At 52.5% G+C, this 18,308-nt stretch overlaps 1 protein-coding gene across 1 annotated transcript; it reads right to left on the bottom strand.

Annotated features, from left to right (window-relative positions):
- Positions 1 to 559: 559 nt before the first annotated feature.
- Positions 560 to 17,709, bottom strand: PIGO (phosphatidylinositol glycan anchor biosynthesis class O). The gene is made up of 10 exons (XM_036403482.2): positions 17,144 to 17,709; positions 15,053 to 15,196; positions 13,853 to 13,976; positions 12,668 to 12,827; positions 11,321 to 11,494; positions 7,359 to 8,928; positions 6,638 to 6,841; positions 6,164 to 6,366; positions 5,311 to 5,381; positions 560 to 4,714 (listed from the first exon to the last, which is right to left on the bottom strand). The coding sequence occupies exons 1-10, from the start codon at positions 17,634 to 17,636 to the stop codon at positions 4,594 to 4,596; spliced, it is 3,264 nt and encodes a 1,087-aa protein (XP_036259375.1). The 5' UTR covers positions 17,637 to 17,709; the 3' UTR covers positions 560 to 4,593.
- Positions 17,710 to 18,308: the final 599 nt, after the last annotated feature.

Below are 18,308 nucleotides of genomic sequence, written 5' to 3' on the forward strand. Positions count from 1 at the left end.
TCCGAGGGTCTGGGTATCAGATGAAAGGTGGCATTTGGGGCTCTAAGGGCTTGCGGGGTCCTAGTTGGTGGCAGCTTCAGATTTGGAGAAATCCAGCAAAGTCTGCCAATTTCTAGCTTGGCACCGCCCTGTCGGCCACGGCGAGTGGCCCAAACGGAGGCCATTTTCCGTGACCCCGAGCTGGAAGGGTCCTGTCAGGTGAGCGGGTGCAACCCCTGGCTCCGTGCAGGACCCCTCAAGAACCACCCACGTGCGCTGCCCAAACATTTCTTGAACTTCGTCAGGCTTGTAGCCGAGACTCCTACCCTGGGGAGCCTGTTCCAGGGCCCGACCACTCTCCCAGAGAAGTCTTTTCCTAAACCCCGAGAGTCTTGAACCCCAGCTCAACCTAAGGCTCCTCTGACACAGGTGCAGGCCATTCCCTCGGGTCCTGTTGTTGGTTCCTGCAGAGAAGAGAACGGTGCCTAACCCTCCAGAAGGAAATTCTAGATGAAGGTCCCTCTGAAGGAGACGCCAGATGGGTTGGGGAGAGGGATGGAACAATGAGGTGACACAGCTCTCCTTGGCTCTCACTGTTTTATTTGCAGACATCATTTTCACAGCTGCCCAGAGCCTCGTGCCACCCTTGGACAGCAAATCACGGCTCCCCCCTATTCCCGATTAATTAATTATGCAATTTAACACTGGAGCAACCCCTTCCTGGCTGCCTCATGGGATCGGTCGTGCCGTGCCCAGGGCGCCAGGTGAACAAGCGCAGCCAACTTGCCTGTTTTGGAGGGTTTTTTGAAAAGAAAAAGGCTCTGCTTCCCAGCAGAGACTTGAGCATGGCTTCCACCTTCCAGGTGTAGCTGCTGGATGTGAATGAAAGCATTGACAGCCAGATATGTAGATACCCAGGAAAGTGTAGCACCATGCTGCATGCAGAGCTCCCAGGTTGCTTTCCACAACTGGGTCAATCCCCTTTTTTTTTTTTCCCCCCAAATGAGGGACTGAGGTACAAAGAGGTTAATAAAAAATAAAACAACAATCTTGCTCCAAGCCAGGTGGTGCACTGAGTCAGGGTTCAGAGGAGAGAGCAGGGCTCCCCAGCCCTGCTCCCACACACTGGCACTGCTGCTTCCTGAGGGGAAGGGGGGACATGCACACCGAGACTGGGACTGTGCCTTGGCATAAAAAAGCAGCCTGAAGAGTTGAGGGAAAACCAGAGAGAAATGGGACAGAGGAATGGCTGTGGGAACAGAGCTAGAACGAGCCCTGGGCTCCCCAAAACAGTGCCATCCCTTGGGATCCGTGTTAGCCCCACAGACCAGAGCTGCGGGTGCTCCCAACGCTCACAACTCTTCACAGTGGCCGCAGCTTTTGGTCACTATTTTCTAGGCAGCAAAAAAGAGACACAATTGAATTTTTGTTCTGTGCCAGGACCATGGGACACACCATGGGCCTGAGCCAGGGAAGTTTCCCAATGGCTCTCCCCTGCCAAGAAATACATGCACAGCACTTGCAAAGCCCAAAGTGCAGAAAGATTGTGAAGTGCAGGATGAAAACTGCTCAGCTGAGCACTCTGTCCCCTGTCACACTCAGCCCAGGGACACAGGGACCAGAAATAAACTACCTGGAATAACCATTCTAAGAGAGCCAAGTGGGGCCCTATGCCCTCTTCAGAGGGATGTGGGGCAAAACCTCCTCCCCAGCACTCCAGATTTCCCAAAGAGCCTTGGTCTGGACTAGGAGTCAACCCCCTCCTGGAGTTTTAAATCAGCAAACACAGCCCTGTCTGCTCTAGCATCAGCAGCATGATCTGCTTCTAAGGTCGCCAGGCCCTAGACTGGCATTAACTCTGTAATCCCCAACATGCTCAGAAGAATGGCAGCCAAACAATCAACTTGAGGGCAGCTAAGGAAGGCTGACAAAGACTGAAACAGTCAATGAAACGAAGCAAGAGCATCTCCAGCCCTTGGAAAACTCATCTTTGTGAATCTGAAATCTTTGGTGTAGCAGCCAGTCTGCCATGTCCAAGCAGCCAGCACTCCATGGCATCTCTGCGGTGACAAGGATGCACTTGCAGCTCTTCCACTGCAAGTTTTGTTTAGTCTCTGGTGAGATAAGTGTGTCCTTTGATGAGGCTACAGCTCTGCTGTTCCCTCTGCTCTCCCTGGCCTCCCGGGACCATGAGCCCACACATGGCAGAGGGGTGGCATGGAGGAGTGAGGAGAGGATTCCCAAGCCCCGTGTGAGTGCTCCAGCCATGAACAGTGGGCATGGGAAGGCTCAGCTGCACTGGAGTGACCAGTGAAAAGAGAAACAAGTCCCAGAGATGGAAGCCAAGGGGCCTGGGTGGCAGCTGTGGGGACATCAGGGGCCAGTCCTACACAATCAGTGGCCACAGGGACTTCTGCCAGCACAAATACAAGCAGGCAGAAAGCTCCTGACCAGTTATGAGGTTACAGGAAGACCAATTTGAGCTCCAGCCTTGAGGTTTAGCAATGTGTGTTATCCAGATTAACCTCACATTAAATGAAAATTTACTGGGCAACTCCTACCTCCACCCCCTTCCTCCTCCCCATATCAATGCACCCCTTGTTCCTTCAGAAGCATATGGCCACCAGGCAGTCAGATTTCAGCAAATAACCTATTTTTAAGGGTGCCTAAGCCCATTTTAATTGTGGGCTGATGAATTCCTGTAGATTTCAGCTTCCCTCACTGTTTGCCACTAGCCTTTCCTTGTGCTAGCACTGGTGTTGTGCATCCAGGCAGTGAGGCAGGCCAGGGTGTGATGCCAGCTACAAACCAGCCCCTGCTTGTGACAGGTGAAATTGAGCAGGACCACAGAGCAGAGGACATGAGAGGCTGAGGTAGCAGGGCATGGCCAGCAGATCAGGAGCAGGCCAGGCAATGGAAACCTAATACAAGAACAGTTTAAGCCTCACTGGAATTGTATCTGAACAACTGTGCAGGCATTTTGCAGGGGTAAAATACAAAATTCCACCTGCCCTCAAGAGCCACAGCAACTGGGCACTTGGGAAAAATGGCAACAAATGAAATCATGAGAGAGATTTTCCCTGGGACTCTGCAGGGCAGAGGAGCAGAAAAGCCTGGAGTTATGCTAACAGTCTGCAGTAAGGGACTCAAAGAGGGGCAGTCATGGTGCATGAGTTAAAAATTAATGGGATTGGGCAAATATCATTGCAGAAATCCCAGGCAAGCAGTCCTTGTCTGGGACTTGTCTGGAAAGAGACAAAAGGTTTCATAGCACCAAGTAATGCCACACAGTGGTTCAGGGCAATAAGGAATCCCAGTTCCAAGGGAAACTGCAGGAGGAATTGAGTTGGGATGTGGCCAGGCACCATGGTCACCACCCTCTACCTGTGCCCATAAAGAAAGAAACACCATGCCTCCTGACTGTGAGCAGTCAAGGGCATGTTTGGCATAGCTTACTTGTGACATGAAGTCTCACAGAGAATGCCAAGGCCAGGGGGAGACAAGCCCCAAACATGGGATGATGGATGTGATTGACTGCATCTGATCCACAGCACCCAGCACACACACACAGACACCAGTAAGTTAAACCACTTCCCAGAAGAATTGGTGCCTGCTCCAGGCTTTCAAGTAGCTGTTCTCAGCCTCTGTAGCTCTCCTCCAAGAGAAGCTACTCCTGCATCTGGGACAGCTACTCCAGCTACTTCCTATTTCCTGCTGGCCAGGCCCAGAATGGGTGTAAGCCCATATTGTGTCACTACATCCTCCTGCATCTTAACTGTTCACAGTAAACAGCCAGCATCCAGCAGCACACAGGCAGGAAGAGATCAAGAGCCTTGGCTGCTGCCACCCAGCCCACAGGGACCCGGACAGGTTGAGAACAGAAGTGGAGAATTTCTTGGTCTTGCACACAGCTGTCCCTGCTACCATTGGCCCAAGCTAAGCCTGCTGTAGAAGGCAGCCCAGAGTGCTCCCCACTGCACTTCACAGGGCTGAGGGGACCAGGAAAGTGGGACTGAGTGCAGGGCCAGAGAGGCCTCACTACAGAGCAACTGTCTGACTTTACAGAGGAGTAGCTGCCACCGAGGCTCCAGGAACCATGTGCATGGAACCATGTGCAGTGTGATTCCAGCGTGAAAACGGAGCATGTGAAAACAAGTGGGGGCTGTGGGACATTCCCTCCCCTTCCAACCTCCTCTCTCCTCCTGAGCTGGCTCCATCCCATGAGTCTTTGCACAGTCAAAGTGACACCTTGCTGGCCACTGAAGCCTACCAACTGCACATCGTGGCAGGCATCAGGGAAGTACCAGCAAGACCCCCATTGGTGTTTCTCCAGAGGAGCACTTCAGAACTCTTGCTTCTTGGGCTCCTGCAGCAGAGTCCTCCTGCTGCCAGCAAAGCCCAGAGCGAGAGCTCTGACCTCCCCTGCTGAGAAACACCATCCCCATGAGCCAGGAGCAGTTGGCTCCAGTCCTTTTGTTCAGCACAGCAGCAGGGAGCTGGGCAGAATCCCTGGCTGCTGTGGGCAGGCACTCGTTTGCTGGCGGCTCGTGTACCCCTGCCAGCCTAAGGGAGGCAAGGAGACAAGCACAGCCTGGGCTCCCCATGCCTCCAGGGCTACCTCAGCTGGAGCTGGCTGAACCAGGTGCTGACGGCACAGTCCACACGCATCACCAGGGAGATCCCCAGCAAGAGGCAGATGCTGCTCACCACAAAGCCCAGCGACTCAAAGAGGAACCTGCAGGCACAACAGATGCAGTTAAGGATACAACAGCCAGCATGACTGCAGAGACAGGATGCTACCCTCCAGCTGACTGATTTTCCTGACAATGAGAGGCTGGTAGCATCCCACATCCTAAAACCTGAATTACATTCACGCCACAGCAGTTGCTGCCTGAAACCTGTACGCCAAGCACTCGTCTGATTTAGAGGCCATACAGGACCCATTGACTCAGGTGGGATTGTAAATCCCCCAGAGGTCAGGGCACCCTTCACACTGACTAGTTCAAAGGTTTGCTGGTTCAGCATTTCTGGGTTTATCACTTCTGGTCTCGTATCCTTACCTTTGGCTCTCTGACTACAACATTCTCAGCTTCCAGGCGGGCTCTGTGTATCCTTGGAAATTCAGATGAAGAGAAACTTCTAGGCTCTAGCTCAAGTCTAGCTTCTGAATTTCAAGCAGGAGCTAGTTAGGGATATTCCTACAACCAGTACTAAGCAATGAGTCAGAAGATCAATCACAGGGTCTCTTCCAAAATTACTGTCTGTGAACTCTAGTCAAGGTGTCAGGGACATGAGTCTTAATCCAGCATCAGAGCAACTTCTGGGACTTACTTTGGGGCAAAGACCTTCCAAACCATGAGGTGTCTCCTGAGGATCATAGCTGCACAAACACAGGCCAGAAGCTGTGGGGAAGATCATGAAAAACAAGTTACAGGTGATTCTGGAGAGTCCTCCTGGGCACTATGTTCATATCTGAAGGTGGTACTAAACTGCACATGCCAGAGAGGCTGGCACAGCACACATGAAGAATGAGCATCCTAGAGGACTCCCTTCCATGATGTCCTCAAGTCAGGAAACACAAGCAGCTTTGGGGTACATGAAGGAGCTTGTGGGGCCAGGCTGGGGCAGTACAGGGGAGGGTTCACACTGTGGCTAACCTGACCTACTATTTCACTGAGAGGGGCACTGCTTCTCTCTGCTGCAGGGCTTGCCCCTTCCCTTGCACTGTCTCTGGTCTGACAACACAGGAGAATGATTTGAAGAGATAAATCCCAGAAAACTATTAACTTCTTGCACAGGACTAAAATTTCTGGTGTTTAGCTTCCTAAATCATCATAGCACATATGAAAACCAGAGCTGGTGTAAGATAGGAATGCTAAGAAAGACAGGGAGTAGGATTACAACCCTGCAGCTCCTGAGCAGAGATTACCACTCTGGGCATATGGGTATGAAAAGCATCCTAATCCATATGGCAGCTTCCATGCTGGAGCCCTTCCCAAAACACAGAGCAAATGGCATAGCTGAGAAGGGACCTGCTCTTCCACCCGCAACCAGACACTCCACCCCAGGGCCTGTCTGTGTCCAGGCTGACCCCTTTCTCTCATCAGAAAACCCCACAGTTATCACAGCACACCAATTTCCTCCTAGACAACCCTTCCCACAGCCACCCTGCCTCTGCCCATACCTGTGCCCCAAGGACAAAGAGGTACTTCAATCCCAGCTGCAGCAGAGCAGTGGAGAACTCCTCTGGAGACTCCCGCAGCCTCATTTCCATCATGTGCTCCTCCACCTCCTGCAGCTCCTCCCGGGATTCCTTCTTGGGCTTCTTCCTCTGTGAGGTGGACACCTCACACACAAAGGGCCACAGCAGGAGCAGCGGGCAGCCAACTACCTCAAGGACAAAGGTACATGAAGTTATCAGAGCCCAGGAGGTGAGGAGCAGTCCAGGCTCTGCCATCCTGCCCTGGATGTACAGGAAGCACATACCCCAGCTCCAGGCCAGGCTGCTGTGGCCCCACAAGGGGAACAGCAAGGATGCTGTTGCTCAGCTGGTGCTGGAGCCTTTATTGCCTCGTGCTCAACCTGCAGAGCCCCAGGTAAGGCACTGCAGTGAGCTGTGTCTGCTCAGGCTCCACAGCCCAGGAAGAAATTTATTTACCTGCAAAGAGGATATGGGAGGCAAAGGTGTTGGCTCCCACCAGGACAGCAGGCAGAAGGTTTGTGCTGTGGTCAAGGTGGAAGCCAACAAAGGCTGCATTCCAGTGGATGGCTGGGAAAATAGGCTGGTGGCCTGTGGAATAGAAGAACTGTGAAGCAGCAAGGAGCCAGGAGATCACTGCATACCACGGCACTGAAAACAGCTCTGAGAGAATAAAAAACAAAAACAGAGGCAGGGGGTGAGGATATCAGCATCAAGGAACATGACAGATCCATGGTCAAAAAAAGCATAGTGACCTTTTTTTCCCCAGGTTCCCTTTCCATGCTGGCTCTTTAAGAGACAGGAAACAGTCCAGCTCCCCCCACAGATACAGCAAGGGGCCAGCATTCCCTCTGCTGGTGCCAGTAGCCTTGCTACTGCACTCTGTCAGCACCACTGGGGTTAGGTGACTGTTCACATCCTGGGAAGAAGAGAGCTTCTCTCCCTGCTCTCCCTGACACTCCTCCCTCTCCCATGTTCACATCCCTGCTGCATGCATCTTTGTTCTACTAGAGGATTTAAGCAGCTCTAAAAAAAGCTAAGAGTATCCTGAGGACTAGTGCACCACTCCTTCCCAAGACAATAAACTAGATCCTGCTTCTCCCACTGGAATTAAGGCAAGGTCACTGCAAGTTAGCCCAGGGAACACATCCAGTGGTTGCTCTACTGAGCCCAGACTCACCAGCATCTCCAGCAAGGCCTCTGGCACACGTGTGGATGTGCAGCAGCACAAAGGCCTCCACGAAGAGGAGCAGGAAGGCAAAGCTCAGCCGCTCGCTGTGCAGAAGCATCAAGAGAAAGCCCAGCAGGGTGAGGGCTATGACCAGGGCTGCTGAGTACACGCTGCCCAGCCCGTACGCTGCAACAGTGGCCCTGCAGCTGCCCTGCTCCAGCCGGCTCTTCTGAGACTCCTGCATCCTCTTGTAGATCTGAGGGATGACGTGGAGGAAGTCGACTTCGGAGCCAGGGACCCCCAGGTAGGGAGTGACAATGGATCCTGCTGACTCCCGTGTGTCCTTTGCAAACACTGTCATGGGATTGCACAGCAGGAGCAGCAGGCCCATGGATGCTAGTCCATAGACAGCCCTGGGAAAGACAACAACTGCAACCTGCACCAGCTCCTGCAGCTTGCCAAGAGAGTCATCAGCACTGGAAGCAACGGCCCAGTAGCAGGCAATGCAAAGGACCACCAGTGGGAAACCCCAGCGCACGAAGAGCACGAGGGGGTCCGAGCTGTTCAGGTTGCCATAGTGCCTCAGCCAGCTCTGCACTGCATACACCAGCCCAGCCAGCAAGGCCACGCACAGGAGGTAGAAGAGGTTCTTGGCCCGTGTGTTTCTCAGGCTGGCAAGTGGGGAGAGGAAAACAGAGGGCCGGCACTGAGGGATTTCTTCGCGGCACTGGTGGAAGAAACTGGAGAGGCGCACGCAGACCAGAAGCATGGCCACGAGGCACAGCAGGTACCAGATCTCTCTCCGGTAAGAAGAAATGCCAAGGAGCTGCTGCTTGGGACCTTCTGGCACAGTCAGGTGACCATCCCAGTGGAGCTTGCCTACTAGTAACATCACCAGTGAGGCCAGCAGGAACGGGGCCACCCGTGCCTCGGCCACAACAAAGCTGTCGGAGAACATAGCTCCACAGCGGAACACCAGAATGCCCATGGGGAAGGCCAGCCCCAGCCATGCTTGCAGCCTCTGCCTGAGGCCACCACTGGCCAAGGGTGGCTGACTGCCTGTCAAACGGGCTGTCTTGAGATGCTGGCCCCACCAGTGCCAGAAAAAACCCAGCTGAGAAGCAGCGGCTGCCCATGATGACACCAGGAGCAGATCCAGCCCCTCCTGGGTGAAAATGTGGACCAGCCATAGCAGAGCAGCCCCCACAGGGCCCCAGAAGAGCGGGTACAGGAGGCAGCTGCGACAGAGAGATTGTGAAGATGCAGCCAGCTCTGAGGCCATGTAGCAGAGCAAGCAAGAGGAAGCAATAAGGATGCAGCCCCCCACCATACGCAGGGGGTGGAAGCGGGCCCAGGACTGGGTACACACAGCCCGTGCCTCCCGCAAGTAGCGCTGGAAGCGACCGATGAGGCTTCCCAGCCTCGGCTTCAGCTCCAGAGGCACTGTCGTCCCCTGCACCTGGGTCAGGAGCTGCGTGTGCTCCTCCACAGCACTGGAGAAGAGCTCCTGCAGGTGCTGGAGCTGCTCTGCTGGCAGGTCCTGAGCCACCAGCGAGTAGGACTGCAGGAAGCGATCCACCTACAGGAGGAAGGACACAGGATCAGACAGCAGCACTGGGCAAACTGGGAATGGGATTCACTGTTTCACGCTGCCCCTTCATAATGGAAACAACCCCAGTTTACCAAACCCTGCCACCCAGGGATGTCACCATCAGGAAACTCAATCTCTCTTCCAAACTGACATCCCTCTCAAGACATACATCCTTAGCGACAGCCGTGATGACTCCGGCAGCTACACCTCTGCTAATGCTGTGCAGAACCCCATAAGGGCTTTTATAGAGTATTTGGCAGCAATAAGACAAATGTCCTTCAGAAGGCCAAGTCATTGCTATTAAAGACTTGTTAATCTGCCCCATGTTGAGTTTTACAGCTTTGTCTGAGGAAAAACATCATATTAAAGAACTTATAGTGGATGAAACCAAACTGCTTCCCTTTCTTCAATAATAGCACATTAATAAACTGCACCATAGTTTTAAGAAAAACTCATTCTTTTTGCTTTCTACTTCAAGGCAACATGAACAGAGGCAGCTACGATCCCAAAGTCATAAAAGAAGTGTTACAGGGGCATTAGCTGGGCAGAGAACCTGCACAGATATCCGTCTGCTTAGATCTCTACAGTCCTGAATTGCATCCGTAAGTTCACACACCTTCCATTTGCTTCAGAGCACAATCAGAATCAGTCTGTCCCTGCCCATGGATGGCACACACATGCACTGGCTCTCTCATAGGCCTCCCTGGAATGCCACAGCTTCTTCAACACCACCATTATTGAGCCAGAAACCTCCTCAAACAATGAGTGCAAATATTTAAACAGGCACAACTTGATAATGCTAATTCCTAACAAATGATGATTGATATCCTCAGTGATTAATGGACGCTAACATACAGTATGATCTTTAAATGTCAGAGCACTCTGCTGCACTATAATTACAGAGCTGAGTATTTCTGTCTTCCCATCAGCAATCATTGTCTCCAGCTCCTCACTGGCTTGCACCAGGGGTGTCAAACTGGCACTCCAAGGAGCTGGTTGAGCACTGGAGGAATTATTCCTGTGCTCCCAGCAATCCAGAATCCCTCAAAGACTGAGTGGCTGTTGCAGTGTGATTTCCTGTTTCACCTATCCCAACCCCCCCAGGTGTGCCAACCTTCCCCCTCCCCCTTTTGCTCTCCTGCTAAGAGCTTGTCCATCAATCTTAACATTCCAGCAAGGGCGTCGTGTGGTTGGCAGAAGTTCAAAAGATGCCCCCCAGGTCCGGGTTCATTGGCCTGTCCCAGCGTCTATATCCCTTGACCCTTCCCCTCCTCACACCTGGTTGGTCCTCACCTGTCCCTCCCCCTCCCCCTGTCCCCGGGGGCTTAAAAGGGCACGAGACCATGCGGCCCAGAGTTCTATTGCGAGCTGTTACCACATTCAGAGGTCTACCACCCTGAAATAAAACTCTGGATTAAGACTCTACGATAGAATCCTCTCCTTTCTCTTCACCGTCGCCTGAACCTTTTCCACCAGAGGTAAAGTGAGTTCCTACTTTGCCTGGATTTGTTCTGAGTGCCCAGCTGCAGCATCCAGCCGGCCAAAGGTATCTCTGAGGTGAAACGCCACAGCTGCTGCCTTTGGTCCAGCAGCGAGAGCCAGACGAAGCCAGGCACAACACACCCGGAAACATCAGGATTAATATTCTATAAGTGGCCCTTAGCTGAGATGCATGCCTTGCAATGCCTGTGGCAAAGCTGGGTCTGTAGCATGACCAAAGAGTCACAACAGATGGCCCTCACATCAGCCATAGAGGCTCTCACTTAGCCTGCCCCAATGCCTAGGATTCTTTTATACTTGATGTAGAGACTCTCATGCAAGTTTTGTCAATCTGCTCCTGGGGTTCTGTATTTTGTTGTGCTTTGTGTAAATTGCTCCTTCAGTATCCTACTTTAGTATTAACTGTTACATGGTTATTTTTTTTAATTTGGTCTTTCATTACTGTTTTCATTCTTCCATTAATCTAGAATAGTTTTTTTGTTAACAGTGTTTCCCCCTGAAAACTGAAGCAGCATCAAAATCTCCACTTTTACTTTCAAATCTCCAATCACAACACTTGCCTCTGGTCATCTTCAGACTTGAGGAACCACCATCCCCTATTACTTAATCCACTTCCGACCATCTGAGTCCAGCCACCCACCACTTTCCCAGACAGTATTTGCCATACCACAGCACTAAACAGGTGGCTCTCATTTCTCTTTAGGGAAAATGGAGCTGTCTTACTGGAGCAAACACTGCAAGGATGTAATGCTTCAAAATAAGTTCCCCGTGAAGATAACAGCATGTCACCATCTCACCTCCACTGAACAGCAGAAGTCTGTGCTTAAAAACCCACTCCTTCTCCCCTCTAGTTCAATGGGAGGCTTACCACAGGCCATACCTGCTTGGCATTGATGTGATAGACTGAGAGCTGCTGCAAGGCTGCAGACACACCATCACTGTCCCCAGCAAACAGCTCGGCCATCACCTCCCCAATATTACTGTAGGGGATGGGCACTCCCAGCAGCAGGGCCACAGTGGGCACCAGGTTCACTTGGGGAATTGTTTCAGGCTCCTGGAGAGACAGGGGAGGAATCAGAAATTCAGAGAGAGCACAGCAATGCAGCTTTTCACTCATTTGAGAGGACAGTGGGGAAGACATCCCTGTTCAAAGGTGAATCCAGGTAGAGGCACAGCTCTACCCTCCCCAAGGATCCTCTGGTGAGAAGCGTGTCTGCTGGAAGCTGCAGGTTGATGGAGAAGGCACTGGCTGTCCAACAGCTCACCTGGCCCCACACAAACACCCCTCACAGCTGTAGTGACCTGAACATGCATTCTGAACACTTCAGTCCTCTGTATGCTGTGTCAGCCCTTCCACTGCCCTCTAGAGACAAGGTGACAGACCTCTCATTCCTCTCAATCAAGGTGAAAAGGCTGGAAAGCAGCACCATGGAAAGAGACCTGGAGGTCCTGGTTGATGGAAAGATGAATGACAGCCAGCAGTGCCCTGGCAGCCAGGAGGGCCAAACCTGTCCTGGGGGCATCAGGCACAGCATCAACAGCTGGGCAAGGGAGAGGATTGTCCTGCTCTGCAGAGGGGTGGCCTTAAGTGCTGGGGGCAGTTTTAGACACCAGAATATAAGAAAGATGTTAAGCTATTAGGAAGCATCCAAATGTCAGGAGTTCATCAGCCAGGAGCTGATGAACAGTCTGGAGGAGAAGCCATGTGAGGAGTGGCTGAAGTCATTTGGTCTGTTCAGCTGGGAGGAGACTGGGGGGAGACCTCCTGGTGGTCTTCAACATCCTAACAAGAGGGAGAAGAGGGTCAGGCACTGATCTCTTATCTGTGGTAACCAGTGATAGAACCTGAGGGGATGGTCTGAAGTTGTGTCAGGATAGATTCGGGTTGGATAGTAGGAAAAGATTCCTCACTCAGGGGATGGCTGGGCACTGCAACAAGCTCCCCAGGGAAGTGGTCACAGCACCAAGCCCAACAGAGTTCAGGATGTGTTTGGACAATGCTCCTAGGAACACAGCATGATCCCTGGGGGTGTACTGTGCATGGCCAGGAGTTAGACTTGATGATCCTGATGTGTCCCTTCCAACTCAGCTTATTCCATGATTCTATGACAGACTCCCCACCCCTCTCAGTCTAAACAATCCCAGTCAAACTGTTACTCTCTGTAATCCCAGGATGCAGTTTTCAGGCACCAACTGGGGCAGGAATAGCTAAAAGTCTGCTCCTCACCTCTGGAGGGCCACTGCCAAACAGGGGTGTCCTGCTGTACACAAACAGTGCTGCATTGACTTCCTTCTCGCTGTCGCCACCGTGGTCTCCAGTTTCTGTCATGCCGTGGTCCCCAGCCACCAGAAGAAGAGTGTCATTCCCCAGGTGATCCACCAAGGACCTGCCACCGAGATAAGGAAGGTCAACTCGTCCCTGGGCAAGGGCTCCACTAGCCTAAGTGGAAGAGGATATCTCTCCAGCAAGCCTGCCTGCACCACAGAGGTAAAGCTCACAAACGGGTATGAGCAAAATGGTATGAGCAAAATGGTATGAGCAAAAAAACCCTAAATGCTGATGCAGAACTGTAACAAGCCAGGGTCCAGGGTTGTTTTAAATCCTTCCTTTAACGCCAAACTGAAAATTCAGAGCTCTAAGACAGAGTGGACTGATCTTGTTTGGATCCCCAGCAAACAGTGCTGTCAGGGATCGTGACAAAATGCAATTCAGAAGAAAGGCTCCTCCCAAAAACAGAATTTTAGGCTGCTTCTATCTGGGTCATGTATCATGTTATGTGGGACATCTCCCACTTCAAAGGAAAAAAGCAGGGATTAGTCCCTGAAGGATGCAGTGGGTATGACACAGTATATGCTGCGCTCTCAGATGCAGCAGGGAAAGTTCCCAACTCTTTCTAGCAGCAAAACTTAAAAGCAGCCCTAAGAATCCTGCAGCATTTTGGACTGAGACACATCTGCATGACTGAAATTTTTGTATCCCATCCTGCCCTCTGTCTGAAAGGTGCAGCTCATGGCTCTGTATGATAAATGCAGCAGCACTCATTCCCTAGCCAGGGTCCTCCACCTGCTTCTCAAACGTTAGCCAGACCTCAGTGGGACAATCTCCATGTTAAAGATGCAAAGAGAGAGGCTCAGTTACACTCCAGCTGCACTATCATCTCATGGTTTGGTAGAGAAGCAAGACCAGAGGGCAGCCTTACTTATGAAACCAAACCTCTCAACACTCATCTATGCAAGCAATACTGCCCATAGCTGGGGTTCCAGCTGCTGCTGGCCAAAGCTGTTTTCCATGTTAACAGGCTCAGTAAGCATTCCCTGTTGCCCTCTGCATCTGTCAGTTCCTTGGGAAGATTTCACCAGCCTGGCTGAAGGGAGAGGCCAGCTAGCAACCCCTCAGTGCCACGCTGATCACCTGAGCATCTCATTCATCTGGGTGAGCTTCTTTGCCATCTCAGGGTGGTCGGGTCCGTGTTTGTGCCCACAGTGGTCCACGCCAAGGAAGTGAGCAATCAGCACATCCCATTCACCGCTGTCCACTGCAGAACAAAAGCAAACTTATTATGCACCAGCCTGGAATTCTGAGCCTGGATCCTCCTGCCAAAATTTCCTGGTTGCCTCTGGATATTGCTGTTTCTTCCCCTCCTGCCACTGTCACTGCCAGCTCTTGAGGAAATGGATGCAGGTTTTAAGTCAGGCATGCTCTTGGCCAGAGGTTCCTGGGTGCAATGGCAGGGGGACCTCAAAGCCTTGCAAACATCCCAGGATCCCTGTTTTTTTTCTCCCCTCAGGAGGGGAACAGTATAATGTCACCCAAGTCACCTTGAACTTACCTCAAGACAAAGCTGAAACAAAGGAATGCTCAGAAAAAGGAAAACCCAGAACTCCTATCCTTGCCTGGAGATATTTTAGGACCCATCAATGTACCCCTCTGCATCCCAGGACATAGGCATGACACACCAACACAGTCCCTAGTTAGAGAGTTACCCTGGCCTCTCCCCTCTGCTTCAAGGCCTTGACACATGAAAACCAACATATTTGAAATTAAATGATGACCCGTAGCTCTCACACAAGGCACACAGGCTTGCCTGTGAAAGGCCACTGCACCTCTGATTTGCTTATATTCAGACACAGGAAAATGAAAGAGCATGTCCCTTGGTTCCAGGACCTCGGGGAGGTGGAAAACACCTATTTCATGCTTCACCTTCTTCCCATGACTAGGAATCATCAATGCTTTGCTGAGAGCAGTGGTATTCTTAGGCTTCTAACTTGTGTTTCCCCCAGAGCATTGTGTGCCTGCCTAGGCAGCCACGTATCAAAGGTAAGGTGCTCCTCTGTCTCCATCCTGCCAGTGTATTTTGTAAGACAGATGTAGAAGTCTAACCTCATCCCAAAAAGCTGTACTCTGTCCCAGACAGAGGAAAGGTATCTACAGAAATTGTCTGTGGGCTCCAAGAACTGGCTTATCTGAGGAAATCCAGCTAGAGCACTGTAATCCTAGGGCAGCAGTGTGTAACTGCCCAGTGTTCCTTTGTAACAGAAAAAATCCTCCAGCCCTACCTCGAATTTGCAGCAGGACTAGGTTTATCCATGCCCTGGTGAAAGAGCTACTTACCAGTTGGATAGAGATGCTGCAGGATCCCATCATCCACAGTGTGAAGATCCTTCACATTAAAAGAAGGGAAGAAATAGGAACGGAAGAACTTCTTTGGGAAGAGTCCTTCCCATGTGTCATCACCCATGAAGACCACTCTCCTTCCTGAGCCAGAGAAAAAGGAACCAATGAGAGATGAAGCCCTCCTGGGTTGTGCTGTGACCACAACAATACAAAGAGCCTGAGCAGACTCAGGTCAGAATCTGGGACAATGGCTCCTCTCCAACCCACACTCAAAACTAAAATGTTCAGTAAAAAAAGACCGTCTGTAAATTACTTTTACTACCGGGATGGACCAGCCCACAAGTACCTGTAAGCCCATAAGTGCCCTCCACACCAAAGCCACTGCATAACCTCAGAACTTATTGCTGACCTGACCCATCGCTCCTGCAGGAAGACTCCTGGGCCAACACAACACAGGTGGGTGCACAGGGTGCAGCCTGAACACATCTGGGTGCACAGCGTGCAGCCTGAAGCAGACAAAGCCTCACCCAAGGCCTTTGGCCCCATTGCAAAATGCAAGGCAGCAGGTGATGGAGTAGAAGATGTGAGTCCTGCGCTCTCGCTTTTAAACACAATGGTGATGGTGCTCCAGACATGGAAAAGAGAAGGCAAAAGCACTGATGCTTCCCTCTGCCCTTGCTCTCCTTGCCCTGCCTGTCATCAGCCAGCTGTGTTTCCACAGAGCCTTTTCAGCCTGGAAGCAAGGAACCTTTTTCTCTGAGACTGCTACTCTGCCACAGGATATGCTGTGATCATCATTTTGCCTCAAATGACTCACTGCATTTGCCCACCTTGCTCACACAAAGTCACGTCGCCTTAGCCCACTCTGAGCCTTGGGAGGAAGTCTCTCTGGGTAACAAACCACTGTGGCCTGTCCTCTCCCCTCTACTCCATTATCCCACCATAACAAGCCCTTTACAGCTGCACTAAGCACCCCCAGCAGCACTAAACCACGATGAAATGGGATGAGGCTGCTGCCTCATGGCTGCAGGCAGCTGTCCAGGCAGGCTGGCTGCCTGAGAGTCACCCCCACAGCACACCTGGCACCACCTGGCACACCTGGCTCCTCCCCTGTCACATGCCTCACACAGCACAACCTTGGCAATCCTACAGGCATTCCTGGGGGTGACCTTGGGACAAATACCACCAGTGCAGCCACTTTCACTTGCTTTCTTGTCATCTTTGAAGATGATGAAGATAAAGTCATGGTCACAGCTACTTCTCACTGCCAAAGCAAGTTGACAATGCCCTGCCTGCCTACCTGACCCTGCCTGAGGTAACTCTCATTAAGCAGGGAGAAAGAATCAGCTCACAGGGGGGATCTGTTGTAAGGAATGCCCTTCCCAGAGAGAAAGTAATCAAGGTTTGGAATACAGGTCAAACTGAGCAGAGGTTTGCACGTGCCCTGTCCCAGAGGGCTGCTGCCTTGCCCACAGTGATAGAATCATAGAATGTTAAGAGATTGGAAGGGGCCTTAAAGATCATCCAGTTCCAAGCCCCCTCCCATGGGCAAGGACACTTCCCAGTAGATCAGGTTGTTCAAGGCTTTATTCAGTGGGGCCTTGAACACTGCAGAGATGGGCCATCCACAACCTTCCTGGGAATCCTGTTCCAGTGTCTCCTTATAGTAAAGAATTTCTTATAATATCTAACTTAAACTTCTCTGTCAATTTGTACCCATTGTTCTTCATTCTATCACTACAGTTCCTGACAAGGAATTCATTTCCAGCTTCTCTGTAGGCCCCCTTCAGGTACTGGAAGGCTGCTATGAGGCTGCAATACAACCTTCTCTTCTCCAGGCTAAACAGCCCCAGTCACAGAATCATAAAGGTTGAAAGAGACCTTCAAAACCATCCAATCCAATCATCCACCCACCACTATAAACCCTAAACCACACTACCCAGCAGGAGATCCAGATGCCTCTTAAGCACTTCCAAGGATGGTGACTCCACCATCTCCCTGGGCAACCTATTCCTATGCCTGTGAAAAAAAAGTAGTTTTATATCCAGCCTGAAACTCCCCTGCCTGAGCTAAAGGCCAGGAACTCACCATTCTGCACCAGCTGTGCCAGCAGGTTGTCCTCCTGGATGGCATAGGAGGCAAAGTTGCTGCCCACGTCGATGAAGGTGGGCAGGGAGCCGGTGGTGAGGCCCTTGATGCGCTGCATGGTGGCCGTGGGGGGGTCGGCTCGGAAGCGGTAGAGCCGGGCATGGCGGGGCTGGGAGGTGGCCAGCTGGTGCAGCACACCCAGCTTGTTCTCATAGGGCAGCGGGCTGGCCTTGGCAGGGTCAAAGCGGGCAAACTCAAAATGGAGGGCGTCGATGATGACGAGCACGGCCTTGGAAAAGCGTTGGGGAGCCCAGCAGGAGCCTGGCGGGAGGCTCTGCCTCTCCCAGAGTGGAGGCACGAGTGGGTCTGAGCAGGAACTGCTGCTGGCAAGCTCGATCCGGGTGAGCAGGAAGCCGCTCATAAAGAGCCCGATACCAGCAAAAAAAAGAAAGCAAACCCAGGCCAGGAAGAGCACCACTGGCCACCGCTGCATCCTAGAGGGAAGGACAGGCAGGCTCAGTCCCCAGCGGCTCTACCTGGGCAGGCACTGCTCCCTCCCTGCCAGCACCGATCCCTGGCCCAGCACCGCTCCTTCCCTACCAGCACCCATCCCGGGCCCAACAAGTCCCACACCCGCCTGTCCCGCAGTAACCCCCATCAGCCTGCCTTGACTTTACTTGGTCCCACTCCGTGTCCGGCAACTGCCCCACGCACTTCCTTGTATCACCTCCTGAACGGGAGCCGAGTCCTGCTCCCTCCTGACTGCCCAGAGCCCTCTCGGCACCCCCTGCCCGTCCCCGGTACCCCCATCCCCTTCCCGACCCCTCATTCCCCTTCACACACCCCCATTCCCCTTCACACACCCCCAGCCCCTCCCCTGCACCCCCGACTCCCGATCCGCCACCTCACACCCGCGGTACCCTTGTGTCCCCCGCGCCTCAGACTCCTCTCCCGGCCCCCCAGCCCCACTTAGAGCCCCCAGACCCCGCTCCCGTCCCGTCCCACCTGCGGCTCCCGGTGCCCGTCGCTCCCGGAAGCGCCGCGTGTGGCGCCGACCGCGCTAGAGCGGCACCGCGGGGGGCGGCGTGGGGCGGCAGCGCCCCCTGGCGGACAGGAGGTCCCAGCGCGCCTCCCGGCACCGAGGCACACTCATAACAGCAAAGTG

This window comes from Molothrus ater, chromosome Z, assembly GCF_012460135.2.
Source record: "Molothrus ater isolate BHLD 08-10-18 breed brown headed cowbird chromosome Z, BPBGC_Mater_1.1, whole genome shotgun sequence".
In the NCBI taxonomy this organism is placed as follows: Eukaryota; Metazoa; Chordata; class Aves; order Passeriformes; family Icteridae; genus Molothrus; species Molothrus ater.

Excerpts from the sequence above, each read along its gene's own strand:
- PIGO (XM_036403482.2), bottom strand. The coding sequence starts at position 17,636 with ATGCAGCGGTGGCCAGTGGTGCTCTTCCTGGCCTGGGTTTGCTTTCTT. Across the intron at positions 15,197-17,143 it reads GGCACAGCTGGTGCAGAATG|GAAGGAGAGTGGTCTTCATG; the intron begins GTGAGTTCCTGG and ends TCTCTGGCTCAG. Across the intron at positions 13,977-15,052 it reads GCAGCATCTCTATCCAACTG|TGGACAGCGGTGAATGGGAT; the intron begins GTAAGTAGCTCT and ends TTTGTTCTGCAG.